This window comes from Sinocyclocheilus rhinocerous, unplaced genomic scaffold (genome assembly GCF_001515625.1).
Source record: "Sinocyclocheilus rhinocerous isolate Xijiao unplaced genomic scaffold, SAMN03320098_v1.1 scaffold1325, whole genome shotgun sequence".
NCBI lineage: Eukaryota > Metazoa > Chordata > Actinopteri > Cypriniformes > Cyprinidae > Sinocyclocheilus > Sinocyclocheilus rhinocerous.
Genome location: NW_015659004.1, coordinates 867,417 through 884,600, shown reverse-complemented (window position 1 = coordinate 884,600; position 17,184 = coordinate 867,417). Strand labels below are relative to the sequence as shown.

The window sequence follows — 17,184 nt, the reverse complement described above, 5'->3', positions numbered from 1 at the left end:
CATTCTGTATTCATTCATGAACAGCTCATGCATTTGCATTCGCTCACGTCAGTAAGGCACCACTGTTCAAACTTACATGCTTAACATTAACGCAAATGCATTTTTTCTTTTGTTACTAAACAAACATTCTGTTATCAGGTTAAAATACACATTTCAAACCCTTGAAAATATATAAATCATGGTATAAATGGTACAGCAACATTTCCACTGTATGACACATTTGTACCATTGCATGGTATACACCGTCACATTACCCAGCCCTAATGCGATGCAAGTCTGGCCTCTTAAATATACAGTTACACAGCAACACCAAAATAACCATGCTTAAAAAAGACCGACCTGCTAGCATAATGCTCGATGCGTGAGTGGGTGTCGTCATGGGAGAGTTGGGGGGAAGATGACGGCCTACCAGTGGCAGAAGAGCAAAGGTCAGAAAACATGGATGAACTAAATATATCAATATTATATTATAGAGGAAGAGCATTTTATTTAACTCTGAGCATTACTATACAAATTAAACAGGGTTGCTATATATCCGATAGAATCAAATATAAGGATATTAAAAAATAACATTAATCAGGAATTACTTTAGTAATTTTAGTGACATACCCTTTTCACAATATTTGAAGCTAAATATATGCAAATAAACAATATATTGTTCAACAGTCAGGGGTCTGTAATATTTTATTAATGTTTCTAAAAGAAGTCTCTTATAATAAGAACATAAGAAGAAGAAAATGAGAAATTAATTTTTGAAGAAACCGTGACTTTTTTTTTTTTTTTAAGGATTCTTAGATGAAACCCAAGTTTAAAGATCAGAATTTATTTTAAATGAAAATATTTAGCAACATTATGAATGTCTTTTCTGTCACTTTGCTAAATAAAGTATTCATTTCTTATTTGGAAAAAAATAAAAAAAACCTAACGGGCGCCAAACCTTTGAACTCTAGTGTATGATACAGTGTAGCTCACACCGAGTGATTTAACAATGATAACCCTTTTTAAAAGAGTACCTACACCACAGTGACATGTTAGTCTAGCAGATGAATGGTGGAAGCCATGGGATGGACACATTCCAAAATATCTCACAGTTTTGACAATGGAAGATGAGTGTTTCATGTAGATTTGTGTATAATTTCCTATAGAAAAGCAGAAGACTTTTTTTTTTTTGTAGTGATAAAATGTACTCGGTTACTAACGTAACCTCGGTTCCCGATAGCTCTCTGTCCTCTTCAGTTGGAGGAAGCGCGGAGAGCGTAATGACCTGTGCTCTGAACGGAGTGGAGAGCACTTTAGGTACGTAACCGTGCCTCGGTTTCAGGAAGACTTTAGAGTCGTTAGGCCCGAATTCCAGACAGGCAGGGTTCATTGAGAGCGCCTGCAGGTCTCCTATTCGCTTTACTGATGCTAGTGCTAGAAGCAGAGCAGTCTTTAGCGATAGCGACCTAATGTTGGCGGCTTGTAGCGGCTCGAAAGCCAGCACCTCTGCTAATTCGGAAGTGAGAGGGTCTTTGCCGCGGTTTAAACACCAGGTGGAGAAAAAAGACCACTTTAAGGTATAGAGGCGTCTCGTAGACGGAGCTCTAGCCTCCAAAATTGTGTTTAAGACTCGCTCTGGGAGGCACGAAGGCTCCCGTTGAGCGGCCAGAGGTGCAGGGCCCATAGGTCGGGCCGAGGATGCCATAGGCTGGCTTTGGAGGGCTTCGTCGCCATAGGCTCGTGCAGCTCCGCTGCCGCGCCATTGGTTCGTTTTTAAAGCCCTGCACGAACCAATGGCCGTGCAGTTTCACTGCGTGAATGAAATAGGCTTCAGTTCAGGAGAAAAAAGGCTTTTTCCCATATGCGTCTTAAGCAAGACGCAGTACGAGTGAAGTATCGAAAGGGAACCGCTATATCACTACATGATTTTCTTAAATTTGATGACCAATAGAAGAATAGACACTGCACTGATATCCATCTATGTGGATGAAGCATCGTCCAATAGGAATTGTAGAACCTCAATTCTGATTTACTTGGCCATTAGACTTTCAAATTTGAATTTCAATAAAACTTGGACGGTTCAAATGCACTTAATTTCAAATTAGGACTACGGGTCATATTGTAAGTGTGACGTGAAAATCCTGAATGTTCTTCAGTGGCACGGCTTGCATTACGTGATCCAGTAAGCAGCGTGTTGGTGTGTGGATGTACTCACGGATGGTCAACAGGCCAGAAGTTGATCAGTGTAACAGGACTGCAAGACAAAAAAAGATGTAATGATGGACAGGACAAGTAGATGCATTGAAAGCATGATAATGACATGATTGTTAAGAAGCACCAAACACACAAACCCACTGATATGACAACACAGTTAAATCCTAACAGCATTTTTTAGTGGCCAATAACACAAACATGACAATTAACCCTCTTGCAAAATCAGTTTTTTGAGAAATAGGTTAATTCAACATTGCTGGTTGTGTGTTAGGATTGAAATGAAAAAGGGGAAAAAAAAAAAGTTAATGCTGTAAGAATAATGTGTGTATGCATTTAGAACAGCTTTACGATTACTTTGACAGACTGCACACATTTGCAGCTGCTCCTCTACAGGGGGAAAAATAATTCCACACTCCTACTGTGAACACGAGTAATGATCAATGCACACGGTAAAGCAGAAAAAAAATCCAAACAAAACTCTTGCAGCTGCAATTTAAGGTTAGCAAGTGTTCAGAGTCATCTTTATTTTTCTCGTTTGCTACTGTTTGCCCAGGTTAAATTGTTTTATTTAGAGTGTGTCAGATGAAATGCAGCTTTTTCTTCATGTCAGTATACAAAATGTAAAGAAACAGTTTAAATTTTCCACCAAGAATTTAGCATTTCATGGCATTTTTGGCTGAAGAGCTATAGCAGCCAAAATGTAGGTGAATTCATTATTTTCTTTCCTTTTTTCTTTTAATTTTGAGTGGATTTAAACAGGATGAAACAACCCTTTTCAACTATGAGCCCGCTATGAGGCATGTTTCTATTACTATGCGTAAAACGTAAGTATTGATTTCCAGGACTTTGATTGTTTTACTAATAATAGTTCTTTCTGTAAATATATCATTAAAATGTGTGCCAGTGTCATTATTAATGAAAACAAAAACTACTAAAAATATTTTTTAATCATTGAAATAAAGCTGAAATAAAGTTAAATATAAATATTAGATGAACCTTTTAAAAATAAACAAAAATTATAAATGTTATCTTAGCAACTAACTGAAAAAAGCTTAAATTGAAGTACTAAAATGATTAAAACTGAAATTAAAACCTGAACAGAAATAAAAAATGTATTAAAATTCTTTTAATAACAGCATATAAAATTATTAAAATGTTACAATTAAAATAAACTGAAAATATACAATTCTATAATAGTACATAAATAATACTAAAATAGGCCAGTATGATCCTAAATCAGTCCAAACCTGCCCTTATGATCAACTATCCATTGTTTAAAATATGGTGGACACATTAATTCTGCCCTCTTGATGGCATCTGGAGTCGCAGTGTGATGCGCACTATGCTTTTAATACTAATAGACAAAAAATTGGCCCTATCAGCTGTCACGTGTCTAATTAATCAGTAGCTGATGGTAACAATGAAGTGAGTCTCACGTCTCCATGTTGTCTCCCTCAAGGATGGTCTGGACGGGAAGGTAACCCATGCGAGGATGCTTGGCAAAATAGCGCTTTGTCCTGAACTTATTCTTCAACACCTTGGCAAAGTCTCTCACGTCCTCTCCTGATGTCGTCTGAAGTAAAAAGACACAAAAAGTCATACCTTGTACTTTAATCTTAAAACACTTTGACTTTGCCAAATACTAAACTTCCAATGCAATGCTATGAAGGCAAAAAGCAAAAAACCTACCGGTGTGCAATATTCAACCATAGGGTACTGCATCTTGTGACCTTTAGCCACTCTGCCAGAAAAGAAGCAGCTTTGGCAGATATCATAGTTAAAGTGCTTTAAACTTCGGTACCTGTAGAGACCAGACACAAACAGTGAGATCAGTGTTAAAGTCTTATTCAAAACATTCAAAACATCCTGGATCTAAAGGGACATGCATGCAAGGTTATTTCCCGGAAAAGTGTAGTTACATCTTGATCCTCCAGGTGGAGTTGTTCCCTGTTCTCACATACTCTCAATAGAGAGCATATAACAGTCATTCTGCTGTATTCTAATAGTATAATAGTCATTCTAATAAGAGAAAAAAATGCAGAAAAATATTCTTTCATGATTTACCTACACAATACATACACTACCGTTCAAAGGTTTGGGGTCAGTACGTTTTTTTTTTCTTTTTCTTTATAAAATCATTACTTTTATTCAGCAAAGATGCATTACATGCATTAAATGTACATGTTACAAAATATATTTTTATTTTTATTCTTTTACAAAAGATTACTTCAAATAAAAGCTGCTCTTTTGAACTTCATATTTATAAAAGAGTCTCCACAAAAATATTAAGCAGCACAACAGATAATAAAGAAATAATACAAATACCAAACCAGCTTATTAGAATGATTTCTGAAGGATCATGTGACACAGAAGACTGGAGTAATTCAGCTTTGATTCACAAAAATAACATTTGTGACCCTGGACCACAAAACCAGTCATAAGTGTCAATTTTTTCAAAATTTAGATTTATATATCATCTAAAAGATGAATAAATAAGCTTTCCATTGATGTATGATTTGTTAGGATAGGACAATATTTGGCTGCCATACAACTATTTGAAAATCTGGAATCGGAGGGTGCAAAAAACTCAAAATATTGAGAAAATCGCCTTTAAAGTTGTCCAAATAAAGTTCTTAGCAATGCATATTACTAATCAAAAATTAAGTTTTGATATATTTACAGTAGGACATTTACAAAATATCTTCATGGAACATGATCTTTACTTAATGTCCTAATGATTTTTGGCATAAAAGAAAAATCAATAATTTTGACCCATACAATGTATTGTTGGCTATTGCTACAAATATACCCCAGCGCCTTATGAATGGTTTTGTGGTCCAGGGTCACATTTTAAAACAGATTAAAATAAAATACAATTATTTTAAGTAATAATAATATATAATTCTACTGTACCAAATAAATGCAACCCTGGTTAGCTTAGACTATTTATTTTTTTAAATCTTACTGACCCCAAACTTTTGAAAGGAAGTCACATGGGTTTAGAACAGTGGTTCTCAACCTTTTTTTCCACCGGGCCGCACTATGGTCCAAGTGCAAGTCTCGCGGGCCGCACGCATATTATTTACATGTTATGTCAGCAATACAAACCAACTCGTTACTTTAAATGCGTAACGTTAATTAGGCTATGTGAGTACTGCTCATGTCTGAAAATAATATATGAAAAACAAAATTATTTTACATAAAAACATTAGGCTATAGCTTATATTTATTTAGTACATTTTTAAATTAATGTAAAAACTAAAATGAATTGTAAAACTGAAAGTATTTTTTAAAAATTGTGTTCAGCACGGTGGGCCGCATTTGAATTCGTGGCGGGCCGTGGGTTGAGAACCACTGGTTTAGAATAACATGAAGGTGAGCTACTATTGACAGTTTTCTTTTAGTGAGTGAACTGTATTCCTTTGACGAAATGGCATTAAAAATTAATGTTATTCTGCAGTGAAAAAGTCATAATTTTTAATCGAATAAATCTCTCTTAATCTCCCCAACAACTTTCCTTTTCTACTTATATAAGCCGAGGCACAGGGAGAAGAAAAAAAATTATGGCACAAACTCCCCATTTCAATGAAATCCCAATGGATAAAACATACAAAGTCATGTCCCATATTATTTCTCACTGTAAATCAATGGGTTATGCCAAGTGAAAACATCTTTTAGACATTTTTTTGCACATGCACAAGACCCAGATTTTGCATTAAAAGTGCTGACCCAACACAGAAATGTATAAATACTACCATTAACCTACGTAGAGACTAACGTGATAAGTTGATATAGTGAACATTTTGTGCATAAACAACAACAGAAGTGCAATTTCTCAGCCTAACATGCAACAAACGAAAGGCAAAACACTGCATTAATATTGATTAAAATATCATGCAACATAAAATTGCTGTGGCAAAAATATGGAAGCATTTTGAGCAACCTGATAAATTTTCTATTCTAACAATACTAACAATACAAAGTGATGCATAGTTGCATTTCATGATTTTTAGCATTGTTTTTCCATGCTATCCATGATCTTATTTGCTGGAAATATAATGAATAAACAGCCAAAAAATCTCATGAAAAAACAAACGAATGATTCGTAAGACAAGGAAGAAAGTAAATAGGGTCACGATGATACCATGTAGAATTCACAGTGAAATATATGAAAATACTTTATGCAAAGTACAAGCAGTACTGTGTTCTCCCACCAATAATAATAGAAAATATACAGTGCAGCTTTACAAGCCTCAAAACAGACCAAGTTTTTCTTTTTCAAAGTCTGCCTTGAAGTTTGGTGCAATGCTTAATAATGCACAAAAAAAAAAAACTGCTGATACTTTTAAAGCACCTGAGGCCGAATCAGTCATTCTGAATAATAGCACTAAAGAAAAGGTCCATACCTGAAGCCAATAATAGGACATTCCTTACAAATGTTGCATTTAGCCTGGTGCTTTGCTGCCTCAGCGGCCGCCACACGATGAAGGACAGGAAGCCAAACCATCGACTGAGGTTCTAAACGCATCCAGTCCAGGAAGACTGAAGCCTCTAGCTCTGGTTTGTTATTGGCCTTCATATCAGAGCAAAAGAAAATAAATGCAGGAAACGCAGAAAAAGTGCATATTCTACATGGCCGCTTTAACTTAATCTGTTCATGAATGAAGACGGTGGTTACTTACAAACCGAAAGCAGCTGCGCACACTGGGCTCGATATTGCTCCCTCCGAAAGACGCCACCTCACCCAGCTGCCTGGGGATCTGAATGGCGTCGTGCAGAAGGAGGCCGAGGCGCCGCTGGTCACAGAAGCCTGTGGCACTGGCCACCTCTCGGAATAAAACTAGAGAGTACAGGAAGAAATTATGAGGGAGACGGGTAACAGAGACGGAGAGTCAAAACTATCATATTTTGATTCACAGAAAAAAAAAAATCCTTTGATCCATACTCAAGCATCTAATTGAATTTTTCAATGTTCAGTGACATGCATCAATTAAACGTATTAGCAAAATAGATTATGTATTGTCGTAATTATATTATATTAAACATTTACCAAAACATTTTATTGATGTATTTATATACAGTGGTGGCCAAAATTATTAGAACACTGGTATTTTCACCAGCTAAAAATTGACTTTTGCTGTAGTGTGTCAGAAGGAAATATCAGTTTACATTTCCAAACATTCAATTTGCCAATAATTGTAATAATCCAGTGAGATTTTTGTTTGCACAAGGAGTCTGACAACAGCAGTGCTTCACACAGAGATCTGATCTCAGCATCATCCAGTCTGTCTGGAATCACATGAAGAAACAGAACAAACTGAGACAGACTAAATCCAGAAGAACTGTGGCAACGTCTCCAAGATGCTTCAAGAAACCTACCTGCAAAGCTCCCTGAAAAACTATGCGCAAGTGCACCTAGCGCAAAAGCTGCTTTAAACGCAAAGGATGGTCACACCAAATGATGATTTTTTTAAGTTAACTGATAAAGAAAATCTATTTATGACATTATTTTTGACAGCATCCTCATTTTACAGCATTTTTAAACGAGTGCCTAAAACTTTTAACAATACTGTAGCTTTGCAGGTAGGTTTCTTGAACTGACACACTACAGCAAAAGATAGAAATAACTGATTTAAAACAATTTTTTTAGCTGGTGAAAATTCTAGTGTTCTAATAATTTTGACCACCACTGTATGGCTGCTAAAAATCAGCTTTACCATCACAGGAATAAATTACATTTACATTTTAAATATATTCAAATAAAAAAAAAAACTGTTATTTTAATTTATAATAATATTTCACAATATTACTGTTTTTACTGTATTTTTGATCAAATAAATGCAGCCTTGGTGAGCATAAGAGTATTCTTTCAGAAACATTAAAAACACTTTTAAATGGCTGTCTATGTATTTTTTCTTCTTCAGTTTTTCGCCATTTGGAACAGTTTTCTTTATATCATCACTCTGAAGTGTATTAAAACACTTGTTATTAATGTAAATGCCATCAATTGCTGTGCAGTTGTAGGTGGGTGAACATTTATTTCTGAGCAGCTGTTGCACTATACTGTGTGCTATATACTCTAAACGAGCAAACTCCGAAGCTTTACAACTGTGTTTACAGCAGTGCTATTAACAAGCAAACAATGACAACATACTACAAGACACTAAAAACACCTGAGAGAGCTGTAAACGGCTAGCAGTACAGTTCCATTAACCGAGTGAATATCTTGGCTCTTATTATGGCTTAGAGACAGAATAGAAAGAAGGAAGCATATAAGATAAGCAGAAAAACTTACATCTGTACTTATCTTCAAGGTGAGCTTTGCACAAACAGATTATTCCTGTTTTGAAGGATAGGGTACGAATCTTTCCGGCTCGTCCTCTGCGGTAAAAAAAAAAAAAATAACATGGTGACAAATGAATAAAGCGAGACCGTCAATTGCTCTTTTTTTTGCAGATAAAGAGTCAAGATCAGAAACAAAATACTCTCAATGTTTTTGCACCATAAGTTGGTAAAATATACAGTACTGCTGTTGCTTTTAAACAAAGACATTCTTTAGAATTTTTTTCTGCAACCAGGGTATAGGAAGGGTTTTTAAAATTTAAGACCTATTTCGCACACAAACAAATACAATTAATATCGTATGTCCACACAGAACAAACCCATATTCTCTTTTATATAATTAAACAGGCTGGGACACTTATTTAATGAGGACTTAATGCCGTTTATATCAGCAAAAAGTTTTAAGTTTAAAAACAAGCTTTATTCACTCTGTATTGAAAATGGTTTATGTACTAATATATCAATACATACAAATTAGAGGTTGATTTCAGTTGGATTTTGCAGATATGATAATAAAAATTAAATAAACAGATTATTGTTTAGACACTAGTAAAATCTATATACTGTATGTGTTAAATATTGTTTTAGTCTTTCCTTTCTGTGATGGGGTGGCCCAGAGGGAAGCTCTTCTACAACCATCTACAACATCTTTCAATTTAAACACAAAAGAGTAAAAACAGTCATAATTCTTCAACAGTAGCATAAATGCACTGTATTTATTGATGGGAAACTACTTTGCAACCGTGAGCCTGCAGAATAGAGCCACATTTTGACTTTGAAACATTAAATCATGGCTTTTTGAAACTGAACAATCACATTTTTGTCCCCAAACTTAAGACCTTTTAAAATGACAACTACTTTGTTATACCATTTAAGATGTTTAAGACATTTTTAGGGGCCATTCACATATCGTGTTTTTTGCACGCTCAAGTTCGTTATTTCAAATGTAAACGCGTGGCAGGCGTGCTCATAATGGAAGCGACGCGGTGGCGCCACGCTCATTTTTTCCATAAAATGTAATGATGATAAAAATTATAAAAACATTTCAACTTTTCAGAATGCCGCAAGCGCACCGCGGGTCATGTGACAAGAACCAACCAATCAGCTTCATCCTTTCCCGTAACAACATTGAAAGCTCAGCCAAGATGAAGGAACAGCTCATCATAGCTGTACAGGATAGACATTTTTTAATAAATTTAGTAGCAGAGCTACTGCAAGCGATTTTTAGTGCTGCAAATCCATTTATCCTTTGCTGAAACTTCCGCGTCTTCATGAAGTGCACAGGTCATGGTTGCTTAGCAACGGCAGACGCCTCTGGAGCGCAAGTGCCCGAATGCTTTGGGAAAAAAGCAGAAAGCTGCGCGCCTAGCGTTTTCCACGCATTTTTAGGCGTGACATGTGATCTGGAGCGCAAGCGCCCGAACGCTTTGGGAAAAAAGCAGAAAGCTGCGCGCCTAGCGTTTTCCACGCATTTTTAGGCGTGACATGTGAACGGCCCCTTAAGGGTTTAAATTCAAACAAACTGTATTTAAGATACCATGTCAACACCCCATCTTCTTTAAATAACATAGCTTTGCAAGACAATCTAGGTAAAAAGCAGACGTAGAATGAAAAGACCTCCAATGCTTTTCTCTCAGTTTACTCTGAGGGACAGACGGGGGTCTTCTGTGGAATCTACCACCTCCATGTTCAAACACTGCATGATTTATGGCTCAGTGTGATCCTACTAAGAAACATGCTGAGAACTGACTCCAACTCCAACTGATACTCTCTGACTCATATGTTCAAAGATTTAATGGATTAGTTCACCCCAAATTTAAAATTCTGTCATCATGTACTCAACCTCATGTTGTTACAAACTCGCATGACCTTCTTTTAATCAAGGATTTTTCTGATGCAGTGCAGCAAGGACATTCTTCAAAATGTCTCTGTTTACTTTCCACAGAAGACAGCATGCCATGATTTGGAATGCCATGAGGGAGAGTAAATGATGACAAAATTTTAATTTGAGCTATTGCTTTAACATGTTAAACACACAAACAATAAAAAAAATGGTTGAACGTACGTATCATAAACGTTGAGCAGCCAGTTGAGACACATGTCCACGCACAGGGGCACGTTAACCAGGCTGCTGTGCTGCTGCTCCATACGGTCGTAGATGCTGGTCAGACAGTTGATCACTTGCATGATGTCCATGAATTGCTCGTTCTGTTTCAGATTGTGCTGCTCAAAGGCCTCACAGACTGCAGACATGCCCAGAAGATCCACTGTGCACAGAAAAAAAGCAAAAGTTGCGAAAGTGTTGCTATGCTACAAAAGGAGGAATATTTTAGCTTACTGTTATCAGTAGGATGAATGTTCAAACTGAAAAAAGTGTTGCGTGATCGCAAAGAGGAAATTTTTGGACTTACAGCAGAGAGCTTTCTGCATTCGTCTGAGCTTCATTGCCGTCCTGTACGCCGAGAACCGTACGTTGTTGAGATCCGCTGTTTGGTGACAAATGTTAATTTTAGCAAACTGATCATGCAACATTTCATTACGGTCACAGTCAAACCTCTCATCTCTGCATTTGACAGTTTCTAATTTTGATCTTATTTGTTGGGTTCTGAAAAACAGGCAGCAGAAACATCAAGCTAGTTTCATCCAATTATTTTCTGCATTTTAAGTCCACTGATCAAAAATGTTTCGTCTAACAATCTGACATTTTATTCAAGGGCAATTACACTGCCACATAGATTCAAATACTGCAAAAGTGGGAGATATATCTACTTCATATCAGAGCTGGGAAATATGGTTCAGCCTTTCAATTTTATGTTTATTTACATACCAATATATTTATATATAAACATGTGATTTTACAGCCACTGTTGCCAAGAGTAAATATGAAGATGTTAAATATACACATTATATCCTTGCTGAATAATTACTAAAACATTTTAATATACAATAAAATGCCACATGAAGATCTCCATTAACAGTTTTGCGTGACAACAGTAATAAAAAAAAGTAATGATGAATAAATTATTCATATTCAGCCATGTCCAGCCGTACTACATGCACATCAGATCTGAATCATGCCTACCTAATGACTGGTACAGTTCTGCCATCTTTGGGTGGTCCCAACATGTTGTTTGGTTCTGGTGACTGAAAGCAAAAACATGATGAAATACAATAAACAGTACCTCTGTCTGAAAAAACATACTTTATAATAAATACCAAATGATGCTATACAACATCCATAAATGTGTTTATGACTCATATTTAGTGCTAGAGACAGTGTCATCCATCTAGGGCAATACAGATTAAGACAAAGCCTTGAGTCATTTTACATCAAACAATAAGTCTGTGTAGTCTTCAAACTCAAGAATAGCTAAGCTATATTCTTCATCTTCAACAGATACTCTAACACATTTAATAAATCCATTAATGCAGGATTATCATGACAATGGCTAAAAACATACTAACTATAGTTTATTTACTCATCCTCATGTTGTTATTTTGTGGAAGGCAGAATGTGAATTTAAAAGAATACCCTTGCCTGGCCATTATTTTCAGTACAATGGAAGTAAATGAGAAATGGGGCATTACGCGGAGGAAAAAAAAAAAGGCAGCATAAACGTATCATAAAATTGGTCCATACGCAAAACAACTGTACCACTTGTAGGATACAGTTATGCTGTTTAGTGACGTTAGAGCCTCCATTTCTATTTCACTTTCATTATATTGAAAATAACGACCAGAATGTTCTTCAAAAACATCCCTTTTATGTTCCATGGGAAAAAACATGAGGGTGAGAAATGACAGATCTTTCATTTTTGAGTGAACGATGCCTTTAAGAAAAAAACAAGGGATGAAAGGGACTTTTACAAGATGTTGTAATGTGTTTTCCCAGCAATATAATGCATAGGATTAAAAAAAAAAAAAAAACATTTTGTCACATTATGCCAGAAGTTTAAAGGTCTCTTGAGTAAAGAAGACTGAATAGGCAATGTGCCAAAACTAAAGTTATGCAAAGAATTGTGGGCATGTTTGTGACTGAAACGCACTAAACTGCAACTTATCCCAATTAATAGTGGTCCTGTTGCATGTGCATTTGGCATTGACTGAAAACATTTAAAGACTGATGGAACTTAAAGAGCCAAAAGCTCACCTCTGCCAAAAAATTGTCTTGCAACTCGTAATCACTTTATCTGATATTTCCCATGAATAAATAGTTCATTGTTTAGATCCTACTTCTGACCACGGGAGTAGTTCTGAGCATCTGAGTTATTGTACTGGGTCATCTTTGTTTGAATCGTAAAAGAAGAGAGTTTAGATTTCTACATTCGCAACAGTGCCTGTTTTGTTACAAGGGCTCTAAATGAACCCATTAGTGGAAATGCAATTTACACTACTGAGATGCCTTGTTTTGAAGTGTTGCTATGGACCGGGATGTTTTTGTGATTTTGGGTTTAAGCCAGCCAAGCAGCTCTGCAGAATTCTAATAAGGTTGAGAAACTTCAAAACTAATAAATTATACTCAGACCCTACAGTGATTTTAGGAGGAAAAAACACAAAACTGGGGTTCCAACCATCAACAAAAATGAGATGGAAGTGAACTTCCAAGCATTGTTTTTCAGAAGAAATATTTTTTGAAAAAGTCAAAGAGGTCGAAATAAAAGTATGAAAGGGTTTTTAAAAAAGGGTTGCAGAAAACATGTGTCTCTGAAATGCAAACATTATGGCGTGGAATCCCTTTCACAATCGGAATACTAAAAAATTACCATAGTAATACCAATACCATGGGACTGTGACAGCATTTTTGTTAGGTATACTGTTAACCTGGAACATCTGTGAAACATTTATCTGAACTAACAAGATAAATGATATTTCTAATACACATATTGCTATATTGATAGTAATATTTAAACCTGGTAAACTTGTATTTTTCGAGTAATACACTGTATAGGTTTACTACCCATTATAGCCTGTTTACAACAGCGAGACTAATGTAAGCCTTGTAGTCCCTTAAACTCAATCATGGAATCATGTCAGCGGATTTTAAGGAAACACATGAAATCTGAATGCCATCAGACTGAACTCATGTGTGAATTAACACAAAACTGGGGTTCCAACCATCAACAAAAATGAGATGGAAGTGAACTTCCAAGCATTGTTTTTCAGAAGAAATATTTTTTGAAAAAGTCAAAGAGGTCGAAATAAAAGTATGAAAGGGTTTTTAAAAAAGGGTTGCAGAAAACATGTGTCTCTGAAATGCAAACATTATGGCGTGGAATCCCTTTCACAATCGGAATACTAAAAAATTACCATAGTAATACCAATACCATGGGACTGTGACAGCATTTTTGTTAGGTATACTGTTAACCTGGAACATCTGTGAAACATTTATCTGAACTAACAAGATAAATGATATTTCTAATACACATATTGCTATATTGATAGTAATATTTAAACCTGGTAAACTTGTATTTTTTGAGTAATACACTGTATAGGTTTACTACCCATTATAGCCTGTTTACAACAGCGAGACTAATGTAAGCCTTCTAGTCCCTTAAACTCAATCATGGAATCATGTCAGCGGATTTTAAGGAAACACATGAAATCTGAATGCCATCAGACTGAACTCATGTGTGAATTGCCTTCTGAATGGCTATGAATTTATCAAAATGCATTGTTTGATGCCATGCATATCACAATTATTTTATTCTACTCACAGCCTCTTTTAACAGAAAGGAACAAAAACTACATGTAGATTTGTTATGACAAAAGTTTCTTTCTTTCCTTCCTTGCAATATGCACACATTTAATAATAGTTTGTTATAAATAAATAAATAAATCTACACTTCCTGATTTGAAATAGCATTCTTTGTGAAAAGTGCTATACAAATAAATCTGAATTGAAACAAAAATAGGCCTATGTCTCCTCAGGTTTTAAAATTAATAGAAAAAAAAGTTGTCAACTCAATACAGAGAAATATAACATATACATATTAGGCTACATAATACAGTAAGTTTGGGGTTGGCAAGATGTTTTTGTTTAATAAAAATCTTATGCTCACTATTAAGCCTGCACTTTTTAAAATAAAAAATTCAGTAACAACAGTAAAATTGTGAAATAAAATAATGGTTTTCATATTTTAGAATGTAATTTATTCCTTTGATGGCAACGTTGAATTTTCAGCAGCCATTTCTCTGGTCTTCGGTGTCACATGATCCTTCAGAAATCATCCTAATATGCTGATGCTACTTAATATTTTAGTGGAAACTGATTCTTTGATGAATAGAAAGTTGAAAAGAACAGCATTTAACAATGCAAAAACCTTACTGTCACTTTAGGTCAATTTAAAACATCTCCTCTGAATAAAAGCACTAGAAGCTATTCAAATTTCTTAAAGTATTAATAATAATAAAAACAAAACTTACTGACCCCACACTTTTGAATGGTAGTGTATATATAATTACAAAAAACAACAACAAGTAGTACAATGACTCAACAAAAGCCAATTAATTAATTACAATGCATTTAGGAAACATGTTGTCTTTATCATGCTTAATATTTCTTCCGAAGAAGTATAATACGTTTCTGTACACATCATAATATATAGGTTTATCCGTCTTCGTATTTTAGGAAGGGGTAATCTTTGACATCAAAAAGTTTGAAAACCCCTAACATACACAATTTGTGGGCACCACAGGCAGCTCTCTATGCTTTGATACCCAGTCAGTATCTGGCAGCGCCCTCTAGGTTCAGGTAGTCTCGGTAGAGCATGCCAATGGCCTGATGGCAATTTTCCCACTGAGATCTCCATACCTGCACATCTCAAAGCGGTGCATGAGCGGAAGTACAGCAGTAATGTGGGTTTGGACAAGAAGGAGGAATGTCCACCTACATGCATGCATTAACAGCACAGGGTACCCACACAAACACGCATCACGCAGACACCTCTAATTGTGGCTCTTGGTTATGGTTGAATGCAAACGCAGCCGTAAGTATGTGGTTAAAACCAAAACAGTGATCTTCTGTGTGGCATAACGTTAACTTATGGGAAGCGCACGAATATGGGGGAGACTGAAAGGCCAAGCGTCGTTATCAACATAAGGATTTCCAATCAAATACAGCTCAAAAACATATATGACAATATGAACGCCGCGTTAGGTTGATCAATCTGCATGCTGCAAGAAGGGCACAGCAGGAACATCAGGAACTATCGATGTGTTTGGCATTGGAAAAATAAACAAATCAAGCGCTGAACGGGCATGTCGCTAACCCCGGCTGCGATGGCTCCATGTAAAAACCGAACAAGCACCTGCTTAGCTGTAACGTTAAAGAAAACGAGAACGGCAAAGAAGCAGCGGCTATACGGCAGATGGGCGAATGTAAAACTCCTCGGCGTCCTCTACTCGCACGAGCCGACATTTATTCGGGTTTGCATTGCACTTACTTTCTCAAGTTCTCCCTCATCTCGCCTCTCGGTAATCGGCGAATCCAAAGTGTGTATTTTTAAAATCCCGACGGTTATATGTTGTTTGGGGCGAATCACCTCCGCGGTGTTCCCTCTCTACAGGGGAAAAAGCATCCGACTTCCCTGCGATCTCCCTCAGCCAGAGCGGCTCAGACGAGGCGGAGCTTTTCCTCCAGCTCCCTTCCCCCTCTAACTCCTCTCGATTTCTCTCTCTCTTTCGCTCACTTACAGGCTGTGCCTCAAAACATAGCATGCCGCCTACCTTGACCGCATTTTAGGGTATCGCTGTGGAAATCGTTTAAATAAAGGAACCCGACAAAATACATATTACTAAAAACGCAGGAATGTAACGCGCCTATTATGCAGTCGGTTCAATCGCGCCGGTGTGATTCAATAAATTGTTCGTGCAATGTTCGAACGCTCTTGTAATACTCAAGTGAACGTCTGAACTTTCAAATGATGTTTAAAAAATGCTCAATTAACTGTTTAAACTCGCGACTGATGCGGAAAATGCTCGAATAAATCATTCGAACGTACTGATCATTTCCATAATGTAATCAAACGTTTGATTGTGCCTATGAAGCAAAAACATCAAACCAATAAAGCGGAAAACGCTCAAATCAAATGGTCGAAAAAAATTAAAACGTTCGCCTATGATAGTCAAAATGCTCAATTAAAAATCTACGATGAAAAAATGTGAATTAATGGAATGTTGCAGGAGTGTTAAACACTTAACTATTTGGCGAATCACACTGTCGTCGAATCGAACATTATGTGAAAATAGTTAAATGTCGGAATGCAACAAAAATGATTCCTAAAATGCTTTAATGGAATGTTCTAACTCTCCTATTATGCTAAAAACAATAAATTCCGCGTTCGAACGCGAACGTGATTTGTCAAATTATTCAATGCAACGTCTGAACTTGTTCAAAAATGCCTAATCAACTGGATAATACGGTGGCCGTGAAGTGCAAAGCAAATCACAATTCTGAAAACAAAATAACAAATTACAAACGCAAATGCAAGTCTAAAAAACAAATTAACAAGTCAGAAAACACAACGACAAATCAGACAAACCGGAAGAGGTAGGTATAGTTTGAGACAGCGCCATTGGTTTGGGATTAATCATTGGTTTGTTATTAATGTTATTTTGTTTTCAAATTTGTCATTGTGTTTTCTGACTTGT

General features: G+C 36.2%; 1 protein-coding gene across 1 annotated transcript in view; it reads right to left on the bottom strand.

Moving 5' to 3' along the window:
• LOC107723158 (dystrophin-like) overlaps nt 1-17,184 on the bottom strand; it is a 106,035-nt gene that overhangs the window by 11,374 nt on the left and 77,477 nt on the right. Inside the window, exons 61-70 of the mRNA XM_016531684.1 lie at nt 11,618-11,679; nt 10,947-11,021; nt 10,601-10,802; nt 8,489-8,574; nt 6,876-7,033; nt 6,600-6,766; nt 3,883-3,994; nt 3,630-3,766; nt 2,195-2,233; nt 340-405 (exon numbers count right to left, since the gene is read on the bottom strand). Of these exons, the coding sequence (XP_016387170.1) occupies nt 340-405; nt 2,195-2,233; nt 3,630-3,766; nt 3,883-3,994; nt 6,600-6,766; nt 6,876-7,033; nt 8,489-8,574; nt 10,601-10,802; nt 10,947-11,021; nt 11,618-11,679 (1,104 nt within the window). The remainder of the gene's footprint in view (nt 1-339; nt 406-2,194; nt 2,234-3,629; nt 3,767-3,882; nt 3,995-6,599; nt 6,767-6,875; nt 7,034-8,488; nt 8,575-10,600; nt 10,803-10,946; nt 11,022-11,617; nt 11,680-17,184) is intronic.